The sequence below is a fragment of the Dermacentor silvarum genome, chromosome 1 (genome assembly GCF_013339745.2).
Source record: "Dermacentor silvarum isolate Dsil-2018 chromosome 1, BIME_Dsil_1.4, whole genome shotgun sequence".
Classification (NCBI taxonomy): Eukaryota; Metazoa; Arthropoda; class Arachnida; order Ixodida; family Ixodidae; genus Dermacentor; species Dermacentor silvarum.
In genome coordinates this window covers 67566312-67585560 of record NC_051154.1, presented here as the reverse complement: position 1 = coordinate 67585560, position 19249 = coordinate 67566312, and the positions used below count along the sequence as shown (strand labels likewise).

The window sequence follows — 19249 nt, the reverse complement described above, 5'->3', positions numbered from 1 at the left end:
GTCTCAATTTCTTATTAGCAGGCTGTAGGCGACAGTTAATTTTCAGTTTCTTTAAAGCCTTAGCAACACCAACGGTGTTTTCTATGCTAGCTGGCCAGTCAACATTGGAGCAGAAAAGAACCCCTATATATTTATGTGACTGAAGCAATTCAATCATGGCACTATCCATTAAGTTTGGAGTTGCACTAGTAATGAAGCAAAGTTTTACATCAGTTTCAGTTCCAGTTTATTTCTGTTTCAGCTTCCCTTTTCGTTACAAGTATTAGTTGCATGGTCATTTGGAACATGGACAAATATATAACAAATTAAAAAGAAACCAAGGAAAACCAATGACTAAAGGTGCTTGTCTGCACCTGGCTAGGTCCCTGTCCTCTGTATTTTCTCACTTGAGCAACAGCGGTAACATAATACCATCGTGTCACAAAACGTTAAAAAAAGTCAATAGGGAATATAAATTTAATGCACTCTGTCAAAATAATGACGAGAAGTACGTAAACAACAAACAGAAAATGCATTTACCAAGAGGTAAAAGTACTAAAAGGAGCTTTTCAAGAATTCACGAACTAAACAACATCATATAAGCAATTAGGCAAAGAACACACACTAACCATTTTTGTAAATGGTTAGTGGGCGTTTGTTGCATAAACTTAAATACGCAAGAAAATAGAGCCTGGCATCAAAAAAGAAAAAGGAAAAGTGCCAAGCCTTGTATTACCTAAGCCCTAGAAAAAAATTATCAAAAGGAGGATTGGTCCATTAATAGATCTCCATAAAGCAGCTTTCTAAAATGTCTCGGGGACATTGCTTGCTGAATTTCAGTTTCAGTATTTGTGTTACCATTCAAGAAAGCAGGGATCAAGTAGCTAAGGCACTGCCTGCCATATGTTGTCTTGTTTTGGCAATCGATAACACATTTCTGAGCTGAAAAATTTTTTTTATCATGAGGCGAGTTTTTTTTTCTTCAAATTTTTGTGGATCTCATTTAAGCTCAGTATAAATATCTGTCACAAGTGAGTTTGTTTGTAGTTTTCTTATTAATAACAATTCGTAACAATCACGGAAATCCCAAACTTTCAATGGCACAGATAGACTTTTTTTTTTTTTGCAAGATCGCCAGCCTTTTGATGTTAGAAGTACTAGCACTTGTGCCCCATATGAGAATACAATACAGTATCTGTGATTGTATCAAAGAAGAATATAGGCGGTCTGAACCTAACTGGTATTTAATGTCTCATCCTTCCTAAAGCACCTGTTATGTAAGACAGCTTCAAGTTTAAATGGCTCACATGCTCATTCCAAGATAAACTTCCATAAAAAAGAACACTCGAAAACCTTATACTCTTTGTGCACTCTATTTTATCATCATTACAGAAATGAATACTAAAAAGATTTATTACTTTCATGCTTCGAGACCTAAAAATTACATACCATACTGTTTTGTTGACATTGAGTTGAAGCTTGTTTATATCTAGCCACTTTGACAACTCTCTTAACCACCTATCTGCCGTTATGTTAATTCAGCAACAGAAAAGAAGCATTCATGTCATCTGCATACGAAAGCACTTTTTCCATTAGTGAAATGCTAGTGATATCAATTATATAAAACAAAAACAAAAGTGGCCCTAAAATAGAGCCTTGTAGTAGACCTGTAGTTACTGACATTAGCTTGGGTGATGATGAACCCAGTGTAACATATTGCTTACGATTTTGCTGATAGCTTCTTAAATCAGGTTTAGCCCTCACCCTCTAATTCCGTAAGACCTCCTACTGAAAAATACTTCATGTTTGACTGAATCGAAGGCCTTTCTTAGGTCCAAAAATATTCCCACTGTATACAACTTTTGTTTAATATTTTTTATTATTAGTTCCTTTGTTTGCAATATGGCTAGCTCAGTTGACTTATTCTGTTGAAAACCATGTGGCAAAATTACTTCATGCTTTTTCAAAAACCTGAGTAATCTCTTGTGCAGTATGCATTCAAATATTTAATGAAAATGCTCAGCACAGATATTGTTTAGTGCTGGGACATGTTTAGTGCCTCGTGCATTTGTCCGTCTACCACTTTCTACATCACTGGGACAGCAAATTCAGATCTGACTGTAGCGTGTCTGTCTGCATCTTAATGGTTTGCTATTTCTTTATATGCCATACAGTCTTCTGCAAAGGGTTGTATTGAGGAGGCCATATTTGATGCAATGCCAGTAATATATACAGCAGACTCTTGTTAAGATAAATTTGGTTGAGCCAAATCTTCAGATATGCAGAACAAGGTGCAAGTGCTTGGTTAGTTTCCCATAGACTCCATGCAGAAAAAAATTCATTTAGCATGAACCATTCATTCAGCTTGCCAAACTTGCAGCCATCACCGATGTTTGCAATTTTACTGAGCAAGACGCCTGCAGTGGCTTCTAAATCTCGCATAAGCAGATGGTAATTTTGTGTACGCAAACAACGCTAGTGTTGATGATGCTCTACCATTGAGCTACCATGGTGGCTGTCTTCCCATACATCTAGATCTATAGATGTATGGGAAGACAGCCTAGAATAAATAAAATAAAATCTAGTACACACTTCCAGGGCTACATCTAGTACACATAAACAAATACCCAATAAAGTGAACGGGAGGACAGCCACTGCAGTAGCTCAATAGTAGAGCATTGCACAAATAATGAGTAAAATGTGGGTTTGGCTCCCACCCAGGACCTGTTGTCTTTCTGTCCACTTTCATTTCCCTTTTCCTTACTATTTTTGCACTACAATTAAAGAACAGTTAATCTCCCCAATGCTTTCCCTGGCTTCATGCAGTTGTAAAATTTCCATATGAAACATGTATAAGCAGCAGCAAAAAATCCAGCTTGAAGTATCACCTTTAAGAATTAGGCATGAATCTTGTATTACAATATCAAACGAACTCTGTGCATGATGGTATGGCTACCCTAGGTAATATAACTTCCTTTGAAAACCTGTGGGAAGTGATGATGATAGATTCAATGTACTTTGTCTTGCTCCTCAGCAAAATAACAACTGCATTTTCTTCTTCTGTACAATGTTTGTGCTAGAATTTAGTAGCTGCAACCAGCAGAGCTGAATTGGTTGTTCACTTTGTTTTCATGTTATCCTTTCTAGCACATTACTGTTGTGACTTGGCAGAGAATTTAACACTCCTTTGCTTTGCATTTGATTTTAAATAATTCCCATGCCACTGCATATTATTGAAGCACTATTAGAAAAGCTTTTTAAAATATATTCAGAATATTGTCACATAATAGTGACGGCAAAGACCCCAGCAGCAAAACTGTTAATGATGAAACTTGTGCCCACAAAAGCAAGTAACACTCAAAGCACAACGATAGCGGTGAGCACAGTCGGCGGTCGTCGAAATATGATCAGCAGGTGAAGCGCGTCAGCTTTTATACATGAGTCATCAAAGGTTCCAGAGTAATCGATGATGCCCACGTGTCTTCCAGAAGTACTGCACAATTCATGTCGTGCATGCATGCAATCAGATTACACAAGGTTTGGTGACAACAGGCAGCGGATAGAACCATCGATAACATTCGAGAAACTTCCAATACATGCAGGCAAATCCTGCACTGAGCACAGGACGCGCTTTGACGGCCACTTGTTAGACGGTGAAACGCGGTCACCCAAGAAAGATGAAAAAGTACATGTGTCAATATCCTATAGTGGCTGCCCTATTCCATTATTAATTCAAACAGCATGATATTCACTTTGTTATTCAGAACTTTCAAATATATTTATACACCCTGAATGCTAGTGATATCAGAATTCAGTACAGCCAAAGTCTTTGAACTCACAGAAATTATGATTGTGTATCTTTAAACACTTTGGTCTTGTATCTGCGGGCAGTTTCTGGGTTAGATGGCAGTAATTAATTGGTAGGCATCTTTATGTAAATGTGTAACCGAGTCTTTACTTAGTACTGACCTATACATTTTTGCATAACTCCATTTCTAGAAAGAGGATATATGCAAATAATGCTTTCAACGTGTCTTTCCAGAATATGGTAAAGGAGGGCCAAGCAATGCACTGCCCACAGTGTCGTGTTATTGTCATGAAAAAGTGGGGTTGTGACTGGCTCAAATGCTCCGTGTGCCAAACAGAAATCTGCTGGGTTACTAAAGGTCCGCGATGGGGACCTCAGGTTGGTACTCAATATTTTCACTGTTTTAGTACCCTGAATTGTATTGCTACAAAGTTAGGCTGCAGGCAGTATTGTAGTCGACAAGTGTGAATTAATTCAGCCTATATATTTATGTACTAGTATATTCTCACCAGATGATAAGAATATTGTTAGTAGTAACGGCTGCCACATTTGGCTACAACACAGTTGTAGAAACTTTTCACTTACTGGAAATCACAATTTATTGTGCGGCTGGTGCTGCCTGGTGTTCAACTTGTTTCTTTTATTTTTTTCACCAGGGCAAAGGAGACACTTCTGCTGGCTGCAAATGTGGAGTGAATGGAGTAAAATGTCATCCCAAGTGCAATTACTGCCACTGATCTGTGCACCTCGAGTGAGAGATGTGTAGGTGCATTTTTATGAATGACAAGAAAACATTTCCTTGGTTGCTTATTTTAGTGGTATTTAGTAACAGGCCTAGTACCATGTGTACATCAGTGAGAAACCCATGCAAAATGAAGTGCATTGACTTTTTGTTTCACTTTTGTAGCGTGTTGCCAAAGGCTTTTACCATTGCATGCTTACAAAAGGCTCTGGCCACTCTATGCAATACATATGACATTGCCAGGCTTTCTAATAACTGGAAATGTTAATACAGTTGGGCCCAGATGCAACGAACACCATCAATGCGCAAAATATGTTTGCTGTATCATAAGTTTGTTATAGTTGGACATGCTCTTAGAATTGCCGGTACAGAACTCAACAAGGTGCAGAAGAGATGTTTTATTTTCAAAATTGACATGCACCACATTTACTGGCAAAAATTGGTGATTGAGCTCTATATGAGTATTTTCCACCTGTCAATGCTACTCTACATTTTCGTAAACTGTCAACGTGGTTGTAGGTAAAGCCCCTGGTGTGTACGGAATGCTTGAGTGAGCTACAAAGCTTAAATTAAGGCAGGTGATGTCAAGATCACTAGGGCCGATCCTCGGCTTGTTGTCCCTTTCACAGCTCATCGAGACGCTGCCATGTTACAGTTAATCTCGTTCATTGTAATCAAACTGAGCAGACTGTTCTCTCATAGACTCCTTGCAAAGCATTTTGGTTGTTGGGAAACTGTTTGCTGTAGATTAAAGTTAGCTTTCATAATGCCAGAACTTGAAGGGAACATTGCAGCTCCTGTTATCTCTCATGGGTTGCATGGCACTGCGTAATGCCTTGTAATCTCTGAGTAGGAGGTGACTGTCAGTATTGAGGACACATGCATTCAGAGAGCTTGGATATTGTTGCACTGGCCTGCTTTGATGATTTATTGTGTGTTTGATACCCCAGTTTGAAAAGATTTTTGCCGACATGGTATGTGCTTCATATGGAAAAGAGAGAAAAGTTAGACTTGGCAAAAGCAGCAAGCATTCCAAGTTTATTAAAAGCCCATAGTTTTTGCTGCTAAAATGAATGTTGACATTTAGGCACACAGCCTTGTATTCCCTGCTGTAACTTCCAATTCATGAGTGTTGGTGCTCAAAGATTCATAGTTTATTTGTTTAATAGTCTAGGAAAAGTCAGTTTAATTGTGCTGAGCTGAGTGGAACCATTTCTTTTGCCACTTGAAAATTCTCTACACTGTGGTAGCTTCTGAAGCACAGGCATGTTTCACACTTTCTTGCACAGTGACTTATCTCATTATTGTCTGTGGATCTCGATCATTATTTCATATGCACATCATTGCCATGACTAAGCATACTCAGTCTTCTCAGTTTGAAGAGCTAGAAAAGCATTCATGTGCAAATGTAAATGTACTGTTTGTATTCAAACTTGTGTCAGCTGTTGAAAATGAAGCCGGTGTTGTTGTGAAGTCTTTTAAAAGCATGTTGCAAAAAAGAAAAAGAATGACTGGTCTTTATTGACCAATTCCCTTACCTCAACTACGGTGGACAGCAGCAGTTATGAGTCCCCAAAGCCTCGATACATTAGGTTATTCCATGTTATCTTGAAAAGAACCCCCTTTGGGAAATTTTTTAGATAATTCCAGGTGACACATGAAGAACTGTAAACTCCTGGACAACGCGAGGAGCCTCCTTAGCAATTTGAAGCACACAGTTTGCATACAGCTACAGATGCATGCTGTATGTAGTGCCATCCATTGCCAGGAAGGACGTGCAAGGCAAGCCTAGTTAGCGAGCCTTCCGTGATGTGGCCTTTACTGAATTTGCCTTACTCTTGGTGCATTTATTTTTTGTGCATTTGCTCTACAAACCAGTGAATCTCGCAGTCAGCACAATGCAAATGCTGTTGGAGCAGAAGAAGAACGTGCCACAATGCGTGTGTACCAGTGTTGCAGGCACCTTGTCTAAGTCAAGGCTGTGGTATGGTGCACAAGATGAGCCCAAAGGAAGACTTGATATTTGTTGCAAGTACAACTTTTGTCAGAAAAATTCCAGGACTGAGCTTATATAAAAAAAATTGATTCAACTTGCAAACTATAATGACTCTAGGTCTTGTCAATGTAGTCCCCTTGGCTATCTACACAAAGCTGCCACCTTTTTGGAGGTCATGGAAGCAAGCAGAAAGACCTTCATCGAGGATGCTCTTCAGCACATGACTCACAGCAATTTTGTTTGCTATTGTATCTTTATGATGCTACCCTGGCAGCAGCTATTTCACATGGGGAAACAAAAATAAATTGCACTGCGACAGGGTATATGAATATGGGGAGTGTAGTAAAGTAGAAATATGGTGTTTGGCCAGATATTCCTGGACTGATTACAGCAGTGCGGGGCCTCACATTGTCATACAAGAAAAACTGTTCTCTAGATGACAACAAATCGGGACAGTGCTGACGAATTGCTTGGTGAAAATGTTTTGGCGTGTTAGTGTAGAAGTTTTGGTTTATTTCTTTCATGAGAACAGTGCAAAAAATAAAACAAGCAAGTGACTAACACACACACGCAGAGTGCTGCACTCTGTGTGCTGCTCCCATCTGTGCTGTTTCCATAAAAGATGTTGCCTTACCAACTAGCTCGTATTCAGACCTTTTTGGTTTATTGCTTGTCTTTCCAGCAGCAGAAGAGGGAGGCGAACTGTGGCCTTGCTATTCGGCACTTTGCGAGAGATGAAGTTGGTGCTACCAGTATGACCCTCAAACAAAGTGACAGTGATGCTTTAACACGAATGTGGGATCACTTCTGGCTCTTTCCAAAAGTTCAACAGCAATTGTTTGTCTGATTTGTTTCCGTTCGTCTGCCAGAGTGTGGCACTATTGTTGCATTCTGTTTCCATTTTCCTGAATTGTTGCGTTCACTCTGGTGAAATGCATCCCTGTTCATTTTCATATCTTCTGATATCACGCGTGCAGGAGCATGGCGATCTTAATGCAGTAACTGCCTCACTTCGGCCACATTTGCAGCCATATCCGACACTGATGAGTGGCTGGCTCTGAAATCGCCTTGCACTGAATCTCTGCCCTCCAAAACATTTGGTGCCAGTCAAAGACACAGCTTCTCGATAATTCTTTATCTCTATGGACTATCGACCAAAAAAGTTTACGGACCAAGGGATCTGACAAAAAGCTGAATATCTCCGCACCCTCAAAACGCAGCCTGGTATTCTCATTTCCAGCCTCTACTGGTATATGTGAACAACATTGTGATGTATGGTTTTACTGGCTACTTTTAAAGGCTGCTCAGATATTTAGCGTTGTCTGAGATCCCATGGTCCATAAACTTTTTTGGTCGATAGTACTTGCTGAATCACTTAAAAAATCAGCCCTGCAATTTTTCTGACAAATGGTATCTTACCCTTTCAGTTGTTGTGCAGAGTGACTATGGTGTAGCAATAGTTGAAGCAATACGGTGTTCTTTCAATCTCAAATAAACCTAACTGAGATGTCCTTTTTTTGTTATGTTGTGCTGTGCCTGAAGCAAAGTGTGATGAGCAAGCGCATGAACCATGATGGCATATTTCTGACCTCATAACTGTTCTTTTCAGTAAAAGCCTTGATGAAATTGGCGAGCAGTTGTTGGGGTGTACTGAAAGGAGAGGGCAGTAGCTCGAGGAGCAGCATGGAGGACATGTCAGGTGGCAGCATGAGCTGGTGGCTGTAAAGTAGTGTGGTGATGATGATCAGTCATCTACTGAACTGACCATTTCTTTTTTCTTTTGATTTGAAATTATTGGTTTGTTTGAGTTTCTGTGCAATAATATCTGCCTTGTATGAAGTTGTAATCTTTTATTTGCTTTGAATATAAACATGCTTCTCTTAGCTGGTTATCATGCACATTTTTAAAGTTGGGTGTTAAAAAAAACTTTTCCTGCTCAGTAACAGTCTGTTATTGTTAAGCCATTGTGATGTCAGGGCAGGTTGGCTGTCATGTGCAGTGTGTATGTGCTTGGAAGGCCAGAGTTTGCTGTAGTCCACATGCAGCCATGCGTCTGTTTGTGCATACAAAAGTGATACATTCAGTGATGTCTTCTTGGTTCAATTTTGATGGTTGAATGCATCATACTGTTGAGAAGTTAGAGGCTCTTTATTATTTTCCAGTGCTGCAGATAAGTGTGGCATCTTTTTAATCTATGAATTTTTTTTTTTTCATTAGCACTGCAAATAGGGCGAGTTGGGTAAGACTTGTATTGGAATATTTGAGAGATGAGCATTCGTTGAAAAGTTTTCTAGTCACTTGATTGAACTGGAAGGAAATGTTTATTATGTTGATGGAAACAATAAAGCATTAATAATTACAACTAAGAATATTGTAATACTTTCATATTGGCTGCGCACACACACTAAGAATTTCTAAGTCAGAAGCACGCAAAAATGTTTTCAATGTAAATGTTATGTAAGTGATTTTGTAGCTTTGCACCATTATTTATGTAGTATTAATGTGTGATAAAACATGGTCTGAGCTTAATTAAAGGGACACTAAGAAAAATAAGTTCAGGTATTTCGATAGCTTATCTCTATAGAAGTCTCGTCATTTTCTCAACTCCAATATACGACTTAGTTGCGTAGAAAACTGCCACTGAATGTCCAGCTGCCCCTCCTTAATTGAAATAGCCCGCACCAACACTGAGGCCCTGACGTAATCTCCACGTCGCCACCTCTGCCGCTATCTGTGAATCAGCCACTCCTCTCTCAACTTGCGTCGGCGGTGTTCCTCAAAACCGCCTGCCTCCTGCCTTGGCTCTGTCTCCCCGCTGGCGGGCGGTGCCAGCCACCCGGTGCCCTGACTTCACACCACGTGTCACACAAGATAGGTACCATGATCGACGACAGCTCACACCACTGATTTTAATTTTTCGTGATTTTCTCGTTGACAAATGCTCTGTTCTCTTTAGAGTGACGAATTCATTATTACTGAAAATTAGTCTTTCAATGTAGGTCGACTTAATATTTTCCTTTAGTGTCTCTTTAAGTAACATCGATTTCTAAAGTCATCATCATCAGCCTATATTTATGTCCACTGCACGACAAAGGCGTCTCCCTGCGATCTTCAATTACCCCTGTCTTGCGCTGATTCCAACTTGTGCCTGCGAGTTTCCTAACTTCATCACTCCACCTAGTTTTCTGCCGTCCTCGATTGCGCTTCCCTTCTCTTGGTATCCATTCTGTAACTCTAATGGTCCACTGGTTATCCATCCTACGCATTACATGGCCTGCCCAGCTCCATTTTTTCCTCTTAATGTCAACTAGAATATCGGCTATCCCCGTTTGCTCTCTGATCCACACCGCTCTCTTCCTGTCTTTTAACATTAGGCCTAACATTTTTCGTTCCATCGCTCTTTGTGCGGTCCTTGTTCTCGAGCTTCTTTGTTAACCTCCAAGTTTCTGCCTCATATGTTAGCACCGGTAGAATGCAATGATTGTACACTTTTTTTTCAATGACAGTGGTAAGCGCCCAGTCGGGATTTGGCAATGCGGCCGTATGTACTCCAACCCAATTTTATTCTTCGGTAAATTTCCTTCGCATGATCAGGGTCCCCTGTGATCATGCGAAGGAAATAATTGTGAATAATTGACCTACTAGATAAACGTACTTCTTTGCAGACTAGAGGCTGACTGGCGATCCTGAATTCTTGTTCCCTTGCCAGGCTATTGAACATTATCTTTGTATTCTGCATATTAATCTTCAACCCCACTCTTATACTTTCTTGGTTAAGGTCCTCAATCATTTGCTGTAATTCGTCTCCATTGTTGCTGAACAGAACAATGTCATCTGCAAACAGAAGGTTGCCGAGGTATTTGCCGTTGATTCTCACTCCTAAGCCTTCCCAGTCTAAGAGCTTGAATGCTTATTCTAAGCATGCAGTGAATAGCATTGGATAGATTGTGTCTCCTTGCCCTTTCTTGATAGGTAACCGTCTACTTTTCCTGTGGAGAACCAAGGTTGCTGTGCAATCCTTGTAGTTATTTGGCAATATATTCACCTACGCATCCTGTACTCCTTGGTTACGTAATGCCTCTATGACTGCTGGTATCTCTACTGAATCAAATGCTTTTTCATAATCTATGAAAGCCATATAGAGAGGTTGATTGTACTCCGCAGATTTCTCTATTACCTGGTTGATGATATGGATATGATCCATCATAGAATATCCCTTCCTGAAGCCAGCCTGTTCTCTTGGTTTGCCAAAGTCAAATGTTGCCCTGATTCTATTGGAAATTACCTTGGTCAATATTTTATACAATACTGAGAGCAAGCTAATGGGTCTATAATTCTTCAATTCTTTAACGTCTCCCTTCTTATGGATGAGTATAATGTTGGCGTTCTTCCAGCTTTCTGGTACACTTGAAGTCATGAGGCATTGTGTATAAAATGCCGCAAGCTTTTCAAGTATGATATCTCCTCCATCCTTGATTAAATCGACTGTTATTCCATCTTCTCCAGCAGCTTTTCCCCTGGTCATGTCTTTCAAGGCCCTTCTAACTTCATCGCTAGTTATAGAAGGGGCCTCTGTATCCTGTTCATCACTACTTCAAATGAAAGTAGCTTGGCTGCTCTGGGAACTCTACAGGTCAGTATAGAATTATTCCGCTGCTTTTTCTATGTCATCGAAATTGCTGATGATATCACCCTGCTTATCTTTCAGTGCACACATTTGGCTTGTCCTATGCCTAGTTTTCTTCTCACTGATTTCATGCTGCGTCCATATTTTACTGATTCCTCAATCTTTTCCATGTTATAATTTCGGATATCCCTTACTTTCTTCTTGTTGATCAGTTTCGACAGTTAGCAAATTCTATCTGACCTCTCAAGTTTGACACCTTCATGTTTTGCAGTTTCATTATTAGATCCTTTGTTGTGTAGTTTTTTGAACACTCCTGTGTAGCGTTTTCCGTGCACTCCACCAAGTCCCATAATGCGTGTCATTTGAGCGGCTGTAGATGTGCTAAGCTAGTCACTGCTGTTGAAAGTACAAAGCCAGCCTCAAATGCCTTAACCTTAAAAAAGCCACGACACTGAATTACAGAGTTGAATTATGGATTGCTTGTTAAACCGCACGCGTCCCACAGCAAGCTGGCAAAATTTGAGTGCATTCAGTACAGTACACAATTTAAACCTTATAGCACTCTCGCAACATCGACAGGTGACGCAATAAAGTGTGTGCTGCATGATTTCATTTGCGCATGTCTTGACGGTCAGCCCGAGATGCACTCTTATAGCGGGAGGCTCTCGGCACGGCGTGCGCATTGTTTTGGAATGTTTCAGAGCACACGACACAGCGATGGACCCGCACACCCTGAGCCCGCACTTATTATGTCACGCAGGCCATATACCAAAATGGTTATCGGTGGGAGGGACTTGGAGGCACAGGCATATCTACTGGGGGGCAGAGGGGGCACTTGCCCCCCCCCCCCCCCAACCTTTGAAAGCAGACACTTTCCAACAAAACACAGCTGAAGCAAAATTTAATTTCTTTTTTTTTTGGTGACGGACGCCTATTGCTAATCGATACTGTGTTTTTGGGGGATGATCTGCCAGTGCGTTTGACACCGTGTACCCTTTGGCTACATCATTGCGGAGCTGTTGTAATGTTCTTTTTAAGTTCCCAGTTCCGCCTTATAGCACACCTGGCAGTCTTGGCATGAAATTTTGTAGACATTGCCAGGGTATTTTCTTTTTCAAGGAGATCTTTGACTCTGATGAGTTGCTGCGTTAGTTTGCTTCTAGAGATGTGGCAGATTCGCACTTCATAATCTTTGAAAATCCTTGAATTTGACTTGCTCACCCCTCATGCATAAGGAAGTGAAGCCCGCTTCCTTGTTGTCCTTGCTCTGGCAGGAGGGTTAGCAGCATGCCTTTTTTCCGTCATTATAGTCTGGTCGAGATAGCCATTGTCGAGTAAGTCTTTCTTCACTCTCTTCTGCTCAAGTTTTCATGCAACAGCAGTAGAGCATAAGCGGAATGCGAAATATATAGGCAAAACTGGGAATTAAGAAGAAGGCTACAACAGCACCGCAATGATGCAGCCAAGTGGCACACTGTGTCAAACGCATTGCCACAGCATCACGAAAAAACAGGGCCGAGTTGGCAATCGGCTTTCGTCATCGAAAAGGACAAGAAATTATCATCCCGCTTGTTCCTTAAATCATTTTGCATATAATCTACGGCACACACGATTGACCGGACATGGGGACCCCTCCTGAGCTATACGCAAACGCATTATGTCATTCGGTATGTATATTATAAAGACCTCCATGCACCTCGTTCATTGTGAACGAGGCACCCGTATTGGGTGAAAAAATGCCAAAAACATTCTCATTTTTCTTTTTTGTTTTTCGGTTGGCAAGTGCTCGTTTTCTTCAACCATCTTGCAATTTTTATGCGTTATACACAGCATTTAGTTGTTTTTCCCAGTATCCTCGGCAAACTATGCAAGGAACATTGTTTATGTTTCTCCGAAGTATGAAGCAATGTTCTGAGTGAAGAGCAATAAATGTTTTTTCTGTGTAGGTTCATTACAGCCTTTGAAGAAAGTTGCTCATTCAAGCATTCCAGGGTGTCGTACTGCCACAAATAGAAATGTTTCCCTGACTCCTAAAACAACTGCATGTTATACGAACTTGAAATTTTGTCAGAATGTGGAGAATTTTTAGTGAGATGTGTTGCTAAACATTCACGTTCCTGCTTTAAATGGAATTACTGCAGATAATGACTAAACCCTTATTTTTCTATGTGTTTTTGTGCATTATATGAGATTCGTAATCTGTTTCTCCGGTGTCATTGGTGAGCTAAACAAGCCATCTTGTTTGTATCTGGCAAAAGCTAGGGCATGGTATGGGTAGTGTGTAAGGGATGTTTCAAGTGAGTAAGTTAAATGCACCTTTTCCAGTAAATTACGTATGCAAGTGGTCCATAGCGTTATTAGTGTGTTTTACGAGCGGTGTAAAACTTAGGCTGCTGCGCTGGGGTAGCTACACCAACAACTGAGGTCTAATTTTGCGAACATAAGGGGAACAATACGCCATGTTTATGTGCGATGCTAAATGCGTGTTGATCAAATACAGCTTTAAAACATCGCAAGCTAGCAAATCACACTACTGTTATTAGAGCGATAGCTCTACTACTCCAGGCACAAACCCAGAAAATGCCTTGTTCTGTAAATCTTACCTTCAAGCTCAGCCAAGGTCAAACTGGGACTTTGCCTGCTATTACCGGTGGCTGCTGCATACGCCGCGTGGGCGCCCATATCTTGAAAGCGATCTGCGATGTGGACAAAGTGCGCCGAGTGCTGGTAACTTCGGACGTGCTGTGCTTTCAACGCTTAGTTTGTGTTGAAGCGAGACGCAGCATGAAGGTCAATTCGCTCGCTGCTGCTGCCGCACCGAGCAGCATCTGTGTGTTGTCTTGTGGTGCAATTGTAGTTGCTGATGGCGTCGAGCAGCGTCTGTTCCCAAAGCAAGCACAACCGTGCTATCGCTCGACAAACTTGGTTTAACTGCATTCAACCACGGCAAACATTTAGCTAGGTGTCCCAATGTCCCTAGAGAAATCTGTGTGTGTCACGAAGTTCTAACATTAGCGGCTTATTTAGAAGCGTTACGAATAATTATTGAACCCACTTTTTTTTTTTTTTTTTTTTACTTTTTCGTACATGATATATTAGGTTTGCCTGGTGTCCTCACTGAACTAAAAAGGCAGCTTCTTTATGTTTGGTGACTGTATAAGGACCAGGTAATGGGTGATGTGTAGGCAAAGTTTAAAATAGATGGGTAATTCGGGCTTTCGCAATAAACTCCCTATGCAAGCGCTCTAAAGCGTTATGAGCATGTCTAATGAGTGGGGCAGAATTGAGCCCGCTGCCCTGGCACACTATGGTAAATGCTTTGGCAAAGAAACACGTGTGTTGGTGAATTACTGGCTTTTTAAAAATTGATCCCAACACCAAGAGCTCCAAAACATTGCATGTCGGCATGGTTTCAAATGGAACAGTCATTATACGGGCAACATTTTCAAGGATGCAATAGAATTACAGGAAACTGAAACTTTTATTGCAACTGCTCGAAAGAAACAGCTTCGCTGGAAATGGGGTCGTAATTCTCCAAGGTCACACACATCTGCTGTCTTTTTTTCTTGTGAAGATTGCTATTAATTTATGTGTATTGTGTTTTGTCACGTATGACCTCAACAATACTATTACGTTAACTAGCAATACGTTCGTGTTGTAGACTTAAACACGAAGTACAATTCTTTGTTCAATTATTAAAATTGTTTGTAGCAAGCGTGCTTTTTATATGTGCGCCATACTACAGCTACCGGGCGAGATCAGGGACCTCTGTGAGGCGAAAATTGCCTTAAAGGGACAGACAACTGCTCAGAACGTGAATTCAGATAACCCCACTGATGGAAAGATCGTCTATCGTATTGGCTAAAATGGGCCCTGTTTTGCTCATTAAACGTGGATTTATATTTTTAATTCTTCATTTAAAGTCCCAGAAAGTGACCTTCTGCGCCCCAGGCGGCAAAAGCATGAACGTACTTATGAGGTCTACCACGTGACCTTCTGTTAGTGTACGTGGTTCCTGGTCTTTTTAATGTTGAAATGCAGTAACATTCTATTATAAGTTTTTGCTAACTTACAATGTGTACATAAGCCTTTGTTTATAGTGATCAGAAAAGTGGGGCTGCCTTCGCCTTCGTTTTCGATGAGTTGGCTTGGCTCGTCTATCGACAGGAAAACGACGCCGGGGGCCAGCCAGCCATGACGTAGGCATGTACTTGGGAAACAATTCGGTATAGCTATAAGAAAGGTCTGTACATTAACGGAAGCTTATTGTACCAGTCTATTTACCTTTAAAGTGGTTGGAAAGGTGACAATATAGGTGGTTAACCACAGTTGCACTCCCTCTAGTGAAAGCAGGACGATGGGCGGCTTTCACAATTTGTGAGGCGGGCTATCAGTATCGCTATCACTTCTCAGCGTTGCTGGAGGAGAAACTCTTATTTTTATTGCGATAGCAATTATATGGACACTCCAAAGCAGATTTCTGCCGTCGGCGTCGCCGTTGCCGTCGCCGTGAGGTTCCGTATGACGTCAATGGAGATGAAATCGTCGCCGCGCGCCGCCGAACGCTGTATGTGCGAGTGAAAGGGCGCGAGGGACGCGCGCTTTCACGGGGAGTGAACGCACGGCGGAGAAGAAACGCGCGTTCTGTGCCGTGCTCCCTTAAGGGCTGCAGAAGTAGGCGTCTCTTTCCTCCTTTACAATCACCATATATGTAGAGCAAACGCGCCTTCTTCTGACGCACGAAAAGCCGTGGGGGGGGGGGGGGGGGGCAGGGAAGGGAGGCGACGTTTAGCTGCGGCACCAAGTGCCTATTTATTTCAGAGGCTCCGGCAACAGTCACCAACGCCGCACGCATTTTGTGCGAACGCGGGCAAAACGCCGACGGCGTCGACAACAGTGCTGTGTGTTGCCGGTGCTGCTGCATGTCCAAGTTTGTACAGCGGATAAAACTACTATCCTTACTCCGTATAGCTCTCTACTAAGTTGCTATCGCAATTGATGCTTCGCCTTTCGGGTGTTTTTAGAGGCTGCTCAGATCAAAAAACTCTGCTTACAAAATATCTATGCACTTTTGGAAGTAACCGCTGCAGGTGTAAACACTACCGAGGGTGAGCTTTTCATTGCGCCATAAAAAACTGGGTCCATAAAAATCGGTTGGCAGTCCCTTTAAGTGTACTTGCATCATCTTGAAATTTTGTATAGTTCCAAGAAATAAATGCAAATTAAAATAATCTTTCGGGTCCTCATGGTTCACCATGTGTGATTGATAAATAGGCAATATAGAAATAACTGACAGACACCTTTTCCAGGCTCTGACACATGATATAATAGTAATTCACAATATATATATATATATATATATATATATATATTATATATATATATAGGGGGATTTAGGTGGTTTGCGGTTTGCCCCCCCCCCCCCCCCCCCCCCCCCACTAGACAAATAGTTGGTGCGCCACTGCTTGGAGGCAGCGATTTCAACTTAAAATTTAGGGTAAAACATTGTGCTGATCCCACGCACTGTAGAATCAGCATTCGGTGCTCGTAAGTGCTCGTACATGGAAACTCTCAATATGTAAATGATGTAAATAAATCCTTTTTTGCGCCTCTTGGACGTCGCCCCGGACCTCTTCATCGTCCCGGCACCTGGCACATCACCAGCCACGTAAACTCGTAATTACCGCTCGGACACGAGTCGCAACAACTGGTGGTTGACTGCAGTCAACCACCACCTGCGGTCAACGCCTGCGGTCAACGCCAAACCCAACAACCCCTCCTCCTGGCGCTCACCTCCCCCTCCCTCACCCTAGCGCGCGGTCGATCGCGTGACCTCCAACATTGAACACGGGGGAGGACGGCGTGCATCAAGCCACCATCCTTATCGGCTCAGCTGGCACGCTTTCCATCGCACCCACAGCAAACGCACTTCGACTTTATACGGAACCTCACGACGACGTCGACGGCGAAAATTCGCCTGGAGTGTTCATATGATTGCTATCGACAGCGCACTCGTGAAGTGGCTTTACCGCATAGCTTTGGAATAATATGGCGGATCTTTACCGATAGCACCCGCAGTATCGTGGAAGTTCTGCCGCGGCGCAGTTTGCCTGTTGCCTCGCCGTACCCTTCGTGCGGATGCCCTCGCGTCGGTGGCGCACGCCGCACGGGCGTTTGCCACTGCGTAGGCTGCGTCGCGTTCTCACTTCCTACGTGTACAGCGCGTGCTCGATCTCATGACCTCCAACATATTGGACGCAAAGGAACACGGCGTGCATAAAGCCACCATTCTTCTCGGCTCGCCTTCACTTGTCCTCGCACCCGTAGCACATCGTGTGACCACCAACATACGTACGGCGCCATGGAAGAAGGAAAAATACTAGGAGGGAGCATAAAGTCAGACAGCTTAATTACCACGTGATTGTGACCTCTTTTCGATGAGACTCTGTTATATATCTAAAGCTTCAAAATTGTCACCGTCGCGCTCCTTCCTAGTATTTTTCCTTCCTACATGTGCAGGGTCGTCCACTCTTAGCACGAACACGGCGCAGCGTGGCCGCGCTCCGCGAAGCGCCAGCGCACACGGCTACTAAGTGGTTCGTTATGAGAAAGGAAAGGTTGTTGCTATCATCTGCAGCCCTTGAGGGAGCACGGCTCAGCGCCAACAGGGAGGGGAGAAAGGGAGATAGGATAGGAAATGCGTAGATGTTGCCATGGCAGGAGCGAAGCAAATCGGCACGCAGGGGCACGGTCACACCGGCCAGGGGTAGCGGCCTTGTCTGCTGGTGTCAGGCTTGGTGTGGACAGTCAGTCAAAGGCCGAGTGGTTGGGCATGTCTGGAAGGCCTGCGGTGAAAGGAACTAGCACACATGGATAGCCGCAATGCTATCCATGTGCGCTGGGTAGCGCGGTAGGCAGCGCGTCGGTCTCATAATCTGAAGGTCGTGAGGCTCAGGGGGGCCCGCACCCCCTCCATTTTTTAAGGAGCCCCCCCCCCCCCCCCCCCCCCCCCCTCAGCAGGTCCACTGTAGCACTGCGGCATCCATTCGACATGCGCTGGAGGTGATTTTATTACCAGTAGTGCTATCTGCGGGGCAATTCTTATTCCAATTTTTATTAATGATTTCATCGAGATTAATCAGTTGATGTGCCATGGGCAAAGACAGGAAAACAGGTATCGTCGTAATGCTGCATGCATTTCCCCGAGGCACTGCACATGACGGTCACCACCCTTGTTCGACTAAGATTCTTGGCACGCGTACTGTTCCAAGAGCCACCTGAGTGTGAAGCCACCTGCTCGTGAATTAATGAAGGTTCACCTTGATTTCTTTAGCTTACCAGTGAATTTCCATTCGTTCAGTTGTGCGTTATGAGAGCTGTGTTATACCAAAGACGCATGCAGTAGGTGTGAAACCATAAAATATATTGTTGTAGAGCGTGAGGTTGTCAATGAAGCAAGGCAACTAATGTTCTGTGTTGCAGCTAGACTTATTTGCTCCGAGATCATATGCTTCATACTTTACTTCCCGAGTTATTGTTGAAAAAAAAAGTTAAAAAATGACAATTTCCAAGTGCTTCGTTGAATCAGTACATTAAATAAATGCCCGAAATACAATCAGAATATTATATTGCAGAACACCTATAACAATTTGTGTAATCCTAAAGTTGGCTTCTCTATACCTGCTTGAAGCTGCCTTTCTCTGCGCCAAATAAGTCAAGAAAAAAAATTGGAGGACGCGTTAGCGTTATCGCGATAGCGTTATCGGGACCCGTTCGCATCGCATTTTTCTTGGAGTCGGTTTCACTGCAACACAGAACGTGGGAAAGCCAGCTTACAAAGACTAAGCTTACACAGATCCCCTTAAAGTCGGCTTCACATTTAAACAGAAATGCATTACTGTGAAGACGTTTTTCCAGGGGCAATATAAGTCGTCATATATTAAAATGTGAATGCCCTAGGACATTTTTTATTATTTTATTGTTTGCTTTGCCCCGACGCGCGCGCGTGTCCAAAACGCATTAGGCAGGCGAAGTCCCAATTTGACCTGCCGAGGATGCGAGCGCCATCTGGATAAGATTTTCGCAAGTAGCATACCC

General features: G+C 42.6%; 1 protein-coding gene across 8 annotated transcripts in view; it reads left to right on the top strand.

The window, feature by feature from the left end:
* LOC119464928 (ranBP-type and C3HC4-type zinc finger-containing protein 1-like) overlaps nucleotides 1-8736 on the top strand; it is a 95642-nt gene extending 86906 nt beyond the window's left edge. For 6 of the 8 annotated variants that reach the window (XM_037725796.2, XM_049669009.1, XM_049669019.1 and 3 more), the window contains 2 exons: nucleotides 4022-4165; nucleotides 4444-8736. In XM_037725796.2, coding sequence (XP_037581724.1) covers nucleotides 4022-4165; nucleotides 4444-4524 — 225 coding nt within the window. In that variant the 3' untranslated portion in view covers nucleotides 4525-8736. The remainder of the gene's footprint in view (nucleotides 1-4021; nucleotides 4166-4443) is intronic. The other 2 variants (XM_049669003.1, XM_049669001.1) reach the window with 2 other exon arrangements.
* The last annotated feature ends 10513 nt before the right edge of the window (nucleotides 8737-19249 follow it).